Source organism: Passer montanus, unplaced genomic scaffold (assembly GCF_014805655.1).
Source record: "Passer montanus isolate IOZ18808 unplaced genomic scaffold, ASM1480565v1 scaffold2, whole genome shotgun sequence".
Taxonomy (NCBI): Eukaryota; Metazoa; Chordata; class Aves; order Passeriformes; family Passeridae; genus Passer; species Passer montanus.
The window spans coordinates 25839215-25854213 of NW_024366591.1; the positions used below are offsets into that span (position 1 = coordinate 25839215).

Here is a 14999-nt window from a genome sequence, read left to right on the forward strand (position 1 = left end):
ACAACAGAAGGAAACATTGACAATTTTCATTGCTGTTTGTGAAGTTTAGGAACAAGCTTGTTAATATATCTACAAATGTGTTCTATATTTGTATTCATTTTTTGTAGACATGCAAACTGCCTGGTTTGGAAAAAGTTTGAGTTCCTGACTGTTAAGGGTTATAGCTGCCAGTGTTTAGCACTCTTGCCTCCCAACATCTGCACTATACCTTGCCAAAGCAAGGTACTCCACTTGCAGACTGAATATTTCAAGACTAGTGTATAAATTACAAAGGCATACAATTTTGCCATGGAGCTGGTAGGAACCTGAGCTTCTCACAACTCCATGGACTTGGTGGCTTGGCTTTAAACAGACCTGAGCAGCCTGAGCTGCTTCTGAATTGCTGTCTTTTGGGAATGACACTCCATGTCTCTTCTCGTCTCTCACACTGCTTACCATGCTTGAGAAAAAAACATCCATCAAGGCTCTTAAGCTCTTTCCTGGTTATTGTAAGGAAAATGGGTTTTGGAGGAGAGTTTATGGATTGGTTTGTTGAAGCTACCAAACTGCCAAGTACTAACATTTTAAGTGCCTCATAAAAAATTATAAATGTGAGTATCAGCCTGGTGGTTTTTCTACAGTTTTGGCTGGAACAGTTTAAAAAGTCTCCAAAGTTTGATGCCTTATTGGCATTGAAATTTGTGGAGGCAGGATTGCACAGACAGTTTGATATGGACTGTGATGGTGCATCCCAGACTAAGAATTTATCAGGAATTTACATGGCTGTTAGTGAGCTGGGGCTGCCAGACACTCAGGCAGCCCTTCAGATCTACTGATGTGATTCCAAGAGCCCATGAGCTCCTATCACCACAGCTGTCCTGGTTGGTTGGCAAGGAAATTTTACAGTACCAGTTTCTAGCATCCTAGGAATGTGATTTTTTGTGTATTGGAGAATTTGTTTCTTCTGACCATTGTCTGTGCTGAGACAAGTCTTCCAAGATTTCAGGGTTTCCTGCTAAGTGACAAACTTTCAGGCAAATTGTTTGAGAACTGGAGCTTAATTCTGCTACAGATGCTTTGATGTTACAGTTTTTTGTTCCAGACTGGAACAAAACAAATCCTGGATTCTGTCATTTCTGTCCAAAACAGTGCATTTATCTCTGCATGGTTCTAGTTGTAATAATAAAAGATAAAATTCTGTGAATTTTATTCAGACATCTGCATCTGTGTATCTGTGATTTTCCTATACTCATTATGAGCAATCTCTTTGGTACTGAGCATTAAAAAAGCTATTAACAGTAAAAATGTAATTTTTTTAATTACCTTGAAAACTTTATAGAAATACCATTTTATTTTGAGATTAGCTATTCAAATATTACATGAGAGGATGATTTTAAAAGGAAAGAAGTTAGTTCTATGAAAGTGAACCTTTATTGTGAAATGAAAAAAACAATAGTGAAGGAGGAACCCTTTCAAAAACTAAATTGCATGTAATGTCTTCTTTATTTCATTTCAGTAAGGATCTCTTGGCTCTTATCATTACATTTCTAAAGTCTGAGATCACTGCCTTTCATACCTCTTTTCTTCAAGATGCTTTCTGGAACTATTCATTTTGGTTTTCTCTTGTAACAAAATTAGTGGAGTTTAGTTATCACTTGGTCATACTCTGAAGTATATTGTTTCTGTTCTTAAAAATACACAAATTAAGGGTAATGTGTTTCTTCATGGGCTTTGTTTCCCTACAGTGCCCAATGATCCACTTGTGCCGACAGCTGTGTTAGGTGAGGACCCTAGTCCTTCATTACCCATCCCTGCATGATTTCTGTCTCCTTGCATGGTTGAACATTGAAACAGCTTGTTTTATGTAAAACTATGCTGTTACCAGAAAATAATTTTACACTCAGTTCATCAATTCAGAATTAGACTGACAACAATTTTAGAATTAAAATTATGTCCTCATTAGGAAGTTATTCCTAGTCACTGCTAACTGAAGAGTAAATGAGGAAATATGTAAATGGAAAGTACTAAAATTTTTCTCCCCAGAGCTTTGAAACTGAATTTCAATAAACTGACATGTGAAAGTAGAGCTCTATTAAGAGATCTTTAAAAAAAAAATTCAGGTCCACATTAACATTTTTTGGCTCCCAAAGTTCAATTTTCTACGTAACAAGAATGAAAAGAAAAAGAGAAAACAGAAAAATTTTCGGAATATCTAAGAGGAAACAACAACTTTGCATGTCCTGAACAGATACTTCTGTATGCCTATATTAATTATATAATTCAACTGGCATTAACTAGTAAATTTTTTCAGCTTTTTATTTACTTTAAAAAGAAGAACACACAGAAATGGACAGGCTGAATATGTCACTGAATGCAGGCTTTAGAGATGTTTGTCTTTTTTATAAATAAAAAGATAAAAGTATAATTTGTACCCAAGTTCTTGGTTGAATAAACACAATGTGCAGTATTGAGTTTCAGTCAGTTGCTTCAGTTATTTTAGGATAAAAGACAAAAATCAGAAAGTAGATGTGAATATAGATATGTTGAAAACTAGAGTCCTTGAGCAAATCTTAAAGGGACCTGGGGGCAATGAAATCCCTTCTCTCTTTTGAGGAGGGATATTATACATATAATACAGATTCTTTCTGGAAATTGTCTCATTATGTTTAAAAATTTGTAGCAAACAGAATTTTGCTCTTGCAGTGGAATGTTCCAGTGCCTCAGTCCTCCTTAGTAAGAATAAATTCCGATTCATGTTAGTAATATTTGGGATCCAAAGGTCAATTTTCTGAGTATTAATTACTACTAACTGGGTATTACTCCTAAGTACTATTAATGCTCACCCCTAGTTTTTCCTAACTAGGCTAATCTAGAATAAATTTTTATTGATGTGGATTGAGCTATTTTCTTTGGAGAGATTAATAGAAGATATGAAAAATGGCACATTTCTCTCCTTTCAAAACCAACTTTTTCACACTGAAAGGCTCCTGTCCTCAATTATTTCTCTTTTAGTTGAGTTTAACCCAGTTCTTTCACTCATCATCTTGTAGGTAACGTTTTCTGAATTTGTTGTCATTATTTTCCTCTGAATGCTTTCCAGCTTTCCAACTCATAGGTTGAATTTTAAATTACAGTGCCCCAAATCAGGTAACATTCTTGTAAGAAGTCTTAATGCTGAGCTGAGTGGAATGGGTATCCCCATGCCCCACTTTTACTGTTTCTGTTAACTGAACTGAATTTTCTCCGTTTTATTGTGTTCATGTTGCTGACTTGCATTGAGTTGCCTGTTAAAATCACAGTTATCATTTTCCAGTCCATTACTCCATTTTGTAGTTATATATTTGACTTCCCTTTCCAACACTATTGGAAACTGCATTCACCATTCAATTCACCTTGTCGATTTTCACATTGTCTCCCAAATAATCAAGATAACTCTGAAATGTGATCCTGTGCTTGTGAAGTGCTCATGGTACCTTCCCACTCAGTGCCATCCTGCCATGGTATTTTCTGCTGTGGCAGACACAGTTACAGACAGCTGTGAATACCGAGGGCAAGGAACTAACTGAAGAACAGCTTAATAGTTCCTGTCTGCTCTTTCATCTACTGGTAATGATATTCTGGACATGATAATTTCTTCATATGAGCAAACCATTGGTAGTTGGAAGAGGTACTAATTTTCATAGAGTGGACTGAAATAGTGAAGAGAAATGTACAAGTTTTTGGGTACACCATGTAGTAAAAGCTGGGTATCTGTAACCTTGTTCCTTTGGAACTACATCATTTGGCCTACTCCATTTTTATAGAGCTTTTGCTCGGCCCAGCATGACAAAATAGTTTTCTTCTGCCTTATTTAGAGGAGTATTTATGGGTTCTAAATCATAGAAAATGGGGTTTTTATATGAAACTCTTATTATTTTGTAGCTATACTAGTTTTCTTTTTCTTCATGTATAAGTTATTAATGCTGCTCTCCATTCTGTGTACATTAGCACTAAGTTGGTATGACAATTTTGCTTTTCCTGAGTCCCTATTATTACACTGATAGTATAATAATGTGGCCCTTACAATTTTTTAACAGATTTCATTGTTACCTATTGTGAAGATTTAACAACTTTGAATGTCACTTTCTTTTAGCCATTTTCTAATATAATCCTGAAATAAATTTCTCATGTTCTGTTCACTCATTGTTTTTTGCTGCTTCAATGGGTTAAAGTGCCTATTACTGGTAAGTATTCTATGAGCAATGGGGACAACTACAAATCCTGAGGTGGTTTGAAATGTGTGTGATTTGGTATGGGTAACACTACAACAAAAAGTCACTGCTGCATGCCACTCACCTTGTTAAGCAGATTAGTGAGGCATAAATTAGGTACTGAAATTCGCAACTCGGGCGACAGTTCAAAGAGTCAGGTTTCTCAGTAGATTTAATTTCAGAAGACATTAATAGTGTTTATATTTTGGTGTTACTGTACAAAATCCAAACCTTGGGGAGTCCATTTTTTTTCTAGAGTGTTTTGCCTCCTAATCTAGATCCTTTGCAAGGAAATTGGTAAACTGATTTCAAGACGTTTAGGAGGGGTTGAGTACCCACTTCTCATTTCAGTAGCTACTTAGATTAGAATTTTTCTTCCTCTGTAAATCCATTTGTTCTGATAATTACTAATTTGAATAAAATTAGTATTTCACAGTATTGACAAAATATTATCACCTTATGCAGCTTTGACATTTGGTTTTTATATGAGAATTCTTGTAGCACAGAGAGCATTAGAAGAAACTTCTTTGCTTATACAGGGCAAAAAGTTGTGACTGAAACAGCACACTCAACTCAAGTTTCATTTTTCTACTAAAAGACCCGAGTTAAAATGACCACTCTGTAATGCTGATTCATCTTCCTAAGTGGAGGTGGTGTTCTGAAGTGATGGTGTAATTGCTTCTCTTTGTTACTGTGTTCTCAATTTACTTTGTTGGCTTTAGACAAATTATGTGCTGATACCACTATTGAATTATTCTAATTTATTATTTAAGGTGTAATATTGCTATTGATATGTATTAGCCCTTAAAAAGTTACTTTGGTTGATAGAGTCTGGAATTTCCAAGTACATTTATGTCATAAAGTTTTGTAGCGTCAAATAAAATGCCCCTCAGACATCTTTATTACAGGATGATGGACTGCAAAGTTTTGTATGTGTTTGCTGTTAAATTCTTTTATGTACTTCGCAGTATTTATGTGCTGGAGAGTAAGTGCTTTGCTTTCTCAGAAATTAGAGATGTTTTTGAAAGAAGAGATTCAAAATAGATGTTGATATGTATAGCAGCAGGTTTTACTGCCCTGTGGTTACATAATGCACTGATTTCTTGTGAATACAGATGAAAATCACAGTGCAACAGCAGAGTCCAGCCGACTCCTGGATGTCCCTCGTTATCTCTGCGAAGGCACAGAATCCCCATACCAGACTGGGCAGCTGCACCCTGCCATCAGGGTGGCTGATCTCCTGCAGCATATTAACCTAATGAAGACCTCTGACAGCTATGGATTTAAAGAGGAGTATGAGGTGAGATCTCCAGTGGTGGGGCTTTGCTAGGAAAAATCCCTTTGAAATGAGCAGCCTTTTGTTTGCATTGTATTGCAGAAGGATGGAACTAAATGTCATGGGTTTAAGTGAAAAACAGGTTAACAGGCATAAGATTCTTATATATGTAACCCAAAAGTGAAATACTAAATGGAGTCAAATGGTTTGGGCCTTTACAACTGCCTGGTAGAAAATCCCTGTCTGTTCCCTAGGCTATAAAAAGAATCTTTTTGACATACTGTAAGAAGCTGCCACTCTTTTGTTACTGCTCTTTAGTGGAAATGCTGTAATTAGTTATGTGAGATATTTTTAGTGCAGATCTCCTGGACTAGGTTAAAAAAAAGAATTTAACCTGCCTGGTTTTCCAAGAAACATTGACTGGAAGCACTCTCGTGATTTATTTTAGCATCTCAATAGGGCAATACTGGGGCTTTGCTCCAGTTGAGAAGCAGTAAAAAGATAATAAGGGTAGTAACATCTTGAAGTTCTAATTAAACTTGCCTGAGCATGTCTACTGAAAACTTTAATGGAAGAAAGAAATTCCCAGCCCTGGAAGTAGAAGATGAGTACAGATTCATTTTGCTTCTGATCTCTGAATCTGTTGTGATTCTTTGGGATTAGAATATCAGGCAGGACACATAGTAAAGATGGGAATGGGACTGCCAAGGTTGCTCACAATACAGCTAGGTTTACAATGAGTTTTCTCTGAGTAAGCAATCTCTTCTGACACAGTTTTCAACCTTCTCTCCTTTCTGCAGCTGTCTCTACTGTAAACATAAGAACTGGAATAAATAAATGTGTGGTTTTTAAAAGAATATTATGCTCTTTTCCTCTCTTTTACTTAAACATGCTTTGTTATGCTCTGCCTTACTTCAAGGCTAATACCAAGTGTCAGCCACTACTGGGGGGAGGGTGGTCCCTGATGCCGTATCAGGTGTTTTCCTGCTTGCTTCTTCTTCTGTCTCTGTACATGATATCTATTCCCTGCTTTGGGCTTCTCACTGTGCATTAAAGTTCTGATTCCATGGCTACTGTGTATGTTCTGGAGATAACTTACCCAGGATAAGAGATCATCTGGAAGGAAGGAAGGAATAGCATAGACGTACAACAGCAGTAAAATATCTACAGGCAATGAAGAGAAAGCCACGGAGAAATAAAAACTGCTTCTATCAATACTGAGAGATCAAAGTCTTAAGAGTTTAAAAATGTAGAATAATTTTGCTAGTGACTAGAGGGAGGTATATGAGGAAAGGCAAAAAGAACAATGAACACTGGCAGAGGAGAGTTCCTGGTGTCTCTGTAGAAAGGAAAGGTTGTTTTACTAAGTAATAAGTGGAAAGCAATGTAATGCTGTAGTAAACAGGCTTTCTATTACACTGTCTTGTAAGAAGAGTGATCAGTCTCTCTGTGCTTTCTCAGTTTACTGTCATTCCTCCATAGCAAGGATGTATAAGCAAGTTTAGCCTTCTGGCAATTACAGAATTTGAAATCCCTGTGGAGTTCCTCAGTGAGTTGCCCGTTTACCGGTAGCAGTCAGAGGGACAGAGGCTCCCTTCTTCTCTAGATATTTCTGTACCCTGGCACTGCCTGGGTGACCAGGGCAGGCGAGCAAAGCTGAACTTACTTTATGATGGGGCAGTTCTTTTAAACTGTTATTTTTGGAGAAAAAAATAATGGTCAGAATGTTTTCTTTCGGAACATTTTTATTTATAGAGTTTCTTTGAGGGGCAGTCAGCTTCTTGGGATGTCGCTAAGAAGGATCAAAACAGAACAAAGAACCGCTATGGAAACATTATAGCATGTGAGTATCGGTGTCCTCAGTTTGAGCGATAGCTCTACCCGTGTGTTACTCGGGCCGTGCTCTCTCCTCCTTTGCAAGTCTCCGGTGGCACAGCTGCTTAATACCTGCAGCGGAGAAGCAGAACAGTGCCTTTCTCAGCTTTTTCTTTTTTGCTGTTGTTGTTGTTGCTCTTCACAGTTCAACTTTCTTCCTTTTATAACTCAGGCTGAATTTCGCATTTGCATCTCTGTTGTGCAAGCTGTGGTAAGCATATATCAGCAACATGCCGGCACTCATTTGGATGTTGATTCTGCTTGTTTGCAATTTGTATTGTTTTACCCATGCAATGGAACACGCAGGAATCACCGTGCCCGAGAAGTCCCTGAATGGGTAGAGTTACCTCTTCATCAATTCCCAAGTGCATTGCTAACTCCTTTGTCTTGATTTCACTAATGTCTCAATATGAACTTGAGCAGGCTTGGGGTGGAAGTGAGGAAACCGTAATCAGCATTTTTGGTTTTCTAGACTACCAACAGTGGAGCTGATGTTGAAAGGGACTTTGAGCAAGTAACCTGGTTTCTTTGTGTCTTTTTGACCACTTGTGACAGTGCCAATACCTTTCAGGTGCACTTAATGAAATGTAGTGAAGGTTTTTGGAAGTAATTGCAGACCTCAGACAAAATGGTTCTTTGTATTTCTGTGTAAACAATCTGTATTTAAGGATTGTAAATTGTGAGGCGCTTATGCCAGCTGATTTTGGTTTTCTAGATGACTTACCGTTAATATCTTTCTTAAAAATCACACTTCAAAAAGGCTCCGTAACCACTTGGTTTTTACAGATGACCACTCCAGGGTGATTTTGCAACCTGTTGAAGATGATCCATCTTCAGATTACATTAATGCCAACTACATAGATGTGAGTGGAATGCTCAGCTTTCTCCCTCTCAATTTGCCAGCTTCTCTATGTGAAATTATTGCATGTTATGCTACAAAATTATTGAAAGCTTTCTTTTATTAAGAACAAATGTACACTTTCCTTGTTCTACGTCCTAGTACTCACTGACATTGTTGTGCTTTCTTTCACATCTGACTTTGGTTTGGGCTGTAGATTTGGCTGTACAGGGATGTAAGTACCACTATATGTGAATAACAGCATCCTATTGTAAATATTTAATATAGATATTGTTATTAATTACTTTCTTCTTCTATTTTTATCAGTTGATAACTATGCATGCCTCATCTAATTTATCTCATCTGTTCCTTTAAAAAATTTATTTTCTGTGTGAATATGTTTTGTACCTGTTTTGAAAATATAATTTAGCCTTTTAGCTTAGCCCTGAATATTATTGGATGTTAGGTAATTCAGGTGAGCTTATCTGTTAAAGAGAATTTGCTGTTCCCATTTTTTAGTGGTCATTTTGGCCACCAACTTTTCTTTTCCCCTTCCCATGTATATATAAGAAGCTAGATAGTATGCTGTGCTGTAGTTGTTTTAAAATATACCTGTGGAGTAGTCATAATATGTGTTTAGTGAAAAAAGGAGGGATAACGACATATGTAGGTTGGGGGGATTTTTTGTTTGTTTGTTTTTAACAATGTTTTAGACAAGCAATATTTAGCTGGCATTTGCTTTAAGGTGCTAATTTAGGTGTTACAAAGTATATACACAAACACACACACACACACACATATATATACGTTTTAACACTGAAATTTCCTCACTTCTGCAAAAAATCTCTAATGTTTGAAATGCCATACTTTAATCAGAATACAAATTAGTTTATAAACTTTAAAATCTGATCCAAATTTTGCCAGGCAATTTGACTAACACAATATGACTTTTCTCTACTTAACACCTTAGGAATAAACAAGTTGTTGTATTCAAATTAATTCCAAAGCCATTTGAAAGGTATTGGAATGGCTATGACAAGTGTTTTTCAAATACATGGCTTTGATTGCTTTTCTTTATAATTGCAACTTAGTAGTTTTTCCTGACCACTTTTAGTTGATAAGTTATTTAAGACCCTTTTGACTTTCCAGGATATAAAGATTTAGCTCCATATATATTTCTGTCTTTTTTATTTGGACATTTTAACATGGCAGTATCTGTGAAATAATAGGCCTGTGATATTTTGCCTGGGCCTTAAACAAAAAAACTCTTACAGATTTTTAATAATTCCCTGAGGATATTGATTTTCTTATTTAGGAGTGAATTGAATCTCATTAGAAGCAGGCAAGAAAGCTACAAGTTAAAATTGGCATTTTATAATTTTTAAGTGACACTTTTAACTTCTTCTCAAAAACATTACTGAGTGTAAACCTGTCTAGCACAGGTTCTACTTCCATAATTTTAAACTATGACTTGATAGTAAGGACTTCAGGAGAAATTCTTTCGTCATTTGATGCCATTTTGGTCCCCTATAAAGCCAAGAATAAGATATTCAAATGTTTTTTTTAGAAGTCCCAGAGGAAGGTGCTCTCACTCTAGACAGGATAATGAAGCAGTCTGTGGAAAAGAATATAAACTCCTTGGCTATACTGAAATCCTTCAGTTTAGTAGCATCTTGTGAATACTAGTAATCCAAGGGCTTGTACTCCCCTGTAATGCAATACTTCCAGCAAGTGGCCTAATAAAACTTAACCTAGAGAAAAACTGGCATTATGAACATTTCCACATTGTGAAATTCAGTATTGTCTTCTCACCAGCAACACTAAACTTTCCTTCCTCTTTGTGGCTAAATTGCTGGCACTGATCAAAATATACTCTGAATTATTTTCTCACTCTTTGTCTTGTAGTTTGTATGAGGACAATTAGTGCTGCTAGCATTGGCATAGATCCAGCTATCTGGAAAGGCTTAGTTGTGTAGGATTATCATATACACAATATATATATATATATATATGTATATATATATGTATATGTGTGTGTGTGTGTGTAAGACTGTGTATATACTTGTGTGTATCATGCTCACTGTAACTGATGCACACTTTGTGCAGTCAAGCAGATTTCACTGCAGTAGGACCTTGATTCTGTGCACACACCAATGTATTTGTCTCCATTAGTTAGGGCTGAGGCACATACCTCTTTGTGCCTCACAGTGATTTTCTGTTTAAAAGACAAAAGGTGTGTGCTTTTTCGCATTGGGAACATAGATCAGCTGTGAGATAATATGGTAGCAGAGAATTTTTATTAAATTTTACATAAAAGTCCAAATATATATACAGCTAGAGAAATAATGTCAATAGAGGACACATTTTTAGGTGCAAGGGACCAATATAGAGTACTCCTTCCTGGTACACTACAATGTCTGTTCAAGTCAGATGTTCTTATTTTCATTTTATCTGTTGTCATTCAAACGTTTTCAATAATAACTGTTTTTTTAGGTTTTGAGCTTCATGCTGCTCTTAAATATTGGTTTGTTCTGAAAATGTTGTCTAGATATAAGGATTCTGTAGTATCCTTATGCTTTTATTTTCCACTCTCTGTTACTAATGTGGTACTCAAACCAACCTATATTGCTATTTTAGGGGTATCAGAGACCAAGTCACTACATTGCAACCCAAGGTAAGGATCTGCCGGCTTTAATCAAATCAAACAATTGTTCTCTGTAGAGTTCCACAGTGTTTTGGTAAAATAGTAGAAGAAAATAAAGTATACCCAGTATTGTGAGTTGTTATCTTGTCTTATGGTAAATTAACATAGTATGTTCAGGTGGAATGTGAATAAATTCAAAAATTGCACTAATGTATCATGTTAATTAGCTATTGAGCAAATCTGTCAGTGATAAATTCAACTGATAAAGTCAGAACCTACTACCATGATTTCCAATTATGAAGATGAATAGAGAAAAGAGACATGGACAGAGAAGAAAACAGTTTCAACCTGCCTTGAGGCATTTTTCTTTCCATATTATAATGTTTTATTTTGCTGTCTACAACTTAGTCCAGGATGCAGTGCAGATAGTAATGATAAATTAAACTCTTTCAGAAAATCTGGGTAAAGTAATGCCAGAGGACAAAGACTCTTTGTACAAAGGACTGAGGCGAATCTTTATCATATAACACCCTACTAATAAAAAGAGGTGCTAGAGAAAAAAAAAGAATTCCTATTTTTTTGTTTGTATTTCTGATAGAACTCCTCACAATAAGGAAGACCAAATAGATTAGTCTAAGATTGCACTGGAAATATCAGCGGCTATGATTTAAAGTAAAAATAATGAGGTTTAGGTGTGCCATTATTTGGTCTGTCATCATAATCAGATAGCTGTCTGGACATATCTTATTATTTGTCCCTCAGTTGACTGTAAGTACACACAGAAAAGTCAAAGTAAAGACTTATTTTAAAGCAGGATGCTTAGAGTTGCAACTACATTTGTTTTTTATATTTGGGTAAGTGCTGCCTAAATAGGTCTCTACATGGCATTAAGTCTACATTTGTATTTTACTTGTGTTTTACTATGCAAATCATTGCACATTATAGTGTGTAAAGGAGAGAAAAAGTTATTGCTGCTTTTGTGTGCAGCCTTTGATCTAGCATATGAAAGAATGTGTTTGAGTCTTCAAATGTGGCACTTGAGGTTAGTGGTGTGCTTGGCAATGTTAGGTTTATAGTTGGACTTGATAATGTCAAGGGTCTTTTCCAGATAATTCTGTGATTCTATGTCTGTTATATACAGTAATATTTATAGTACTGCTGGACGGTGGTAAAGGAGCTGTTTTGGAGATTATTGCAACAGGGTAAATGCCTCTGTCACTCAACTGAACATGTCTCTGCAGCAGAGCAGGAGACAAAACTTAAACATGTGCTTCTCATTTGCCTCACAGAAACGTACTTAAGTTAGTTTAAATACACTTCAGGGGGAAAAGTCTGGCTCAACGCCTACTTGTGCATCCATGCTTGCCAGGAAGCAGATAGTAAGTGCAGAGTATCTGTACCAGCACCCTCCTGCCTGATACTTCACTCTGGCACAGGCATCTCCTTGGTGAGCACCTGAAGAAACTCATTCTCAACTCATTGTATTTAACAAATGTAAAACAAAACTGGAAGTGTAACTATAGACACAATCACACATTGCTGTGTCGTTGTAGTTCTCAAGCTACTTCTGTCATTTTGCTACATGAAACACCTGCCATTATTTTCTTTCAAGTGGTAATTCAGTTAAACTGAGAATATCCATCACTGGTTAGAAGTAACAATATAATCTGGAAACCAGCACAATGGCATGATGATGTGTTTTTACAAAGTTTTCTTCTCTGAGCAAATGTGCTCACATGCATCAGCTCTGAAACACACTGGATTTTATTCTTAGCATTCACTTTGACTGTTATGTTTTTTGCAGAATATTACCTGGAATTTTTTCTTACAGGTCCAGTTCATGAGACTGTTTATGACTTTTGGAGAATGATTTGGCAGGAGCAGTCAGCTTGTGTTGTGATGGTCACAAATTTAGTGGAAGTTGGAAGAGTAAGTTATTGGGTTTATTTGTTTTTTAATGCTGCAAGTGTAAAGAAAAAAACTGCTGACAAGACATGCTATGGGCAGAATGTAGAAAGGTCTTGTGAAGGGCAGCCCTGCGTCCTGAGCGGGCAACAGGAAAGAGTCCAGGCAATGTTGTAGTTATGGTATTGTCTAAAAGAAACTTCTGAAAACTGATGCTGTGTTGCTTTCATGCATAGTGGAAAATTGTCTGAATCCAAAATTCACATTTCATCAGAACAGATTTGTATAGCAATGTTAATTCATAGCATCACTCAAACAAAAAGAGTAGTAGAGGAAATGTGCTTCTATATCAGTGGCTAGAAATCAGCAAATTATTTACGGTTTAGCAGTAACACATACCTCAGGGAAGTCTATAAAGTATCTGACATTACTTGCAACAGTTTGATTATAGGTACAAAATGCATCACAATTTAGCATAAGTGGAAATATATTCCACAGCTCAGCACTAAAGAAAATACAAATGCTCATTTAGAATTGAATTGGCACCTAAATCCATCTGTGTAAAGCAGTGGAAACCCCTTGCAGCAAGTGCTTAACTTGACATAACCTCTACTAGCCATGACAAGCTGCATGAATGCATGGCCATTTTCGAAATAAATGCGATATAATGCAGTACAGTATCCTTAAGCTTTTCTTTTCCCTTGGTGTAAAATCATACCCATTTTTTATTTAGGTCAAGTGTTACAAATACTGGCCTGACGACACTGAAGTTTATGGGGACTTCAAAGTGACTTGTGTAGAGATGGAACCCCTCGCAGAATATGTTGTCAGGACCTTCACGCTGGGAAGGGTGAGCACATTTTGACAAGGTTTAACAAAATACTGTTTCCTGGTAGCAAGGAGGATGAAAGAGGCTATGATGATGTTTCTGTGTAATACCAAACCCTTCTGACTTGTTAGCTGGGCCACAATGTAGGCAGCCTTACCTTACCAGGCATCTCACTGTGGGACTTTGAATTTCCCCAGAAATGTCAGCTGCTGCCGTCCCCCTCTGAAAGTCACCTCTTCTTCACAGTCACACTTCTGAGCTAAACTCAAGTACCAGATTATGAGTCATGCCTGCTGTTCATCCCTTAGCCCTCTGTTCTGACCACAGCTGAGTCAATCTCAATCAAAGGACAAATTCTGTGAATACCTCATGTGATACAGTTGTGGTCTTATGCTAAATCATATTTGCCTTTAAATGTAGCAGGCCCTTTCCCTAGTTAGTTTGAAAATCAATGTGAAATGCATCCTAGTCTATTAAAAAAATCTTCAGTGCAGCAAAACTACCATACCTAATGTCTAAAGTAAAAATTACAAACTTCAAAATTAAAATAACCCAGTGACATCTCTAAGCTTCCTATGGATCGTTGCTTTAAATAATTGATGAAATGATGAAAACTGCATGTAGATTCTATCAATATGTGTGAACATTATTTGAGCCAGATAATATCTAGTCTATGAAATACTTCGAATTTCATAACCTTTTTTTTTCGCCTTTTACAGAGGGGCTACAATGAAATCCGTGAAGTTAAACAGTTTCATTTCACTGGCTGGCCAGATCATGGTGTTCCTTACAATGCCACAGGACTGCTTTCCTTTATACGGAGAGTCAAATTGTCTAACCCTCCTAGTGCAGGGCCTATTGTTGTCCATTGCAGGTGTGTACCAAAGATGTAGATTTGTATTTTTCACAACTGTTTATATGGTTATTTACAGCAGTGTCTTCTGAAGCATCTATCATTTTGAAGTGCTCTGTTTTCGTTCTTCTCTTTTTGAATTGCCTAATTCACACTGCAGTAGGATTTGGCTGTCTACAGCAAAGTTTGAAAATAACAGGATTCTAGTACTTCTCTAGTACTTTTTTTAAAATAGAATAGTCTGAGATTTTCTTTTTCCTGCAACAGCTGCACCAGCTAAATCATGATACTCCAGGCTATCATTTTAGGTAGCCTTCAACAATTTTGTGACAGCATATGAGAATGAGTGTAGATACATCTGCTTTGATACCTTGGTGTTGCATATAATGTCTGAACAGATTATTAATTTAAAGCAAAGTAAGCAAGTAGATGAAGAAAGGTGGAATGAGGTTAGTGACAACAAATACAGAATGTTTCTCCTGTGCAGATTTTGCAAGGTTATGTTGTTGAGACACCATCCTTTGACAAATAGAATTTGCTTTCCACAGAT

The 14999-nt window shown here is 36.5% G+C and overlaps 1 protein-coding gene across 12 annotated transcripts in view; it reads left to right on the forward strand.

The window, feature by feature from the left end:
• The window catches only part of PTPRK (protein tyrosine phosphatase receptor type K), a 378252-nt gene that overhangs the window by 349729 nt on the left and 13524 nt on the right, over nucleotides 1–14999 (forward strand). For 3 of the 12 annotated variants that reach the window (XM_039707322.1, XM_039707321.1, XM_039707327.1), the window contains 10 exons: nucleotides 1725–1760; nucleotides 4191–4202; nucleotides 5345–5529; nucleotides 7261–7348; nucleotides 8167–8243; nucleotides 8436–8453; nucleotides 10856–10892; nucleotides 12694–12791; nucleotides 13501–13617; nucleotides 14316–14470. In XM_039707322.1, the coding sequence (XP_039563256.1) occupies nucleotides 1725–1760; nucleotides 4191–4202; nucleotides 5345–5529; nucleotides 7261–7348; nucleotides 8167–8243; nucleotides 8436–8453; nucleotides 10856–10892; nucleotides 12694–12791; nucleotides 13501–13617; nucleotides 14316–14470 (823 nt within the window). The remainder of the gene's footprint in view (nucleotides 1–1724; nucleotides 1761–4190; nucleotides 4203–5344; nucleotides 5530–7260; nucleotides 7349–8166; nucleotides 8244–8435; nucleotides 8454–10855; nucleotides 10893–12693; nucleotides 12792–13500; nucleotides 13618–14315; nucleotides 14471–14999) is intronic. The other 9 variants (XM_039707326.1, XM_039707331.1, XM_039707330.1 and 6 more) reach the window with 5 other exon arrangements.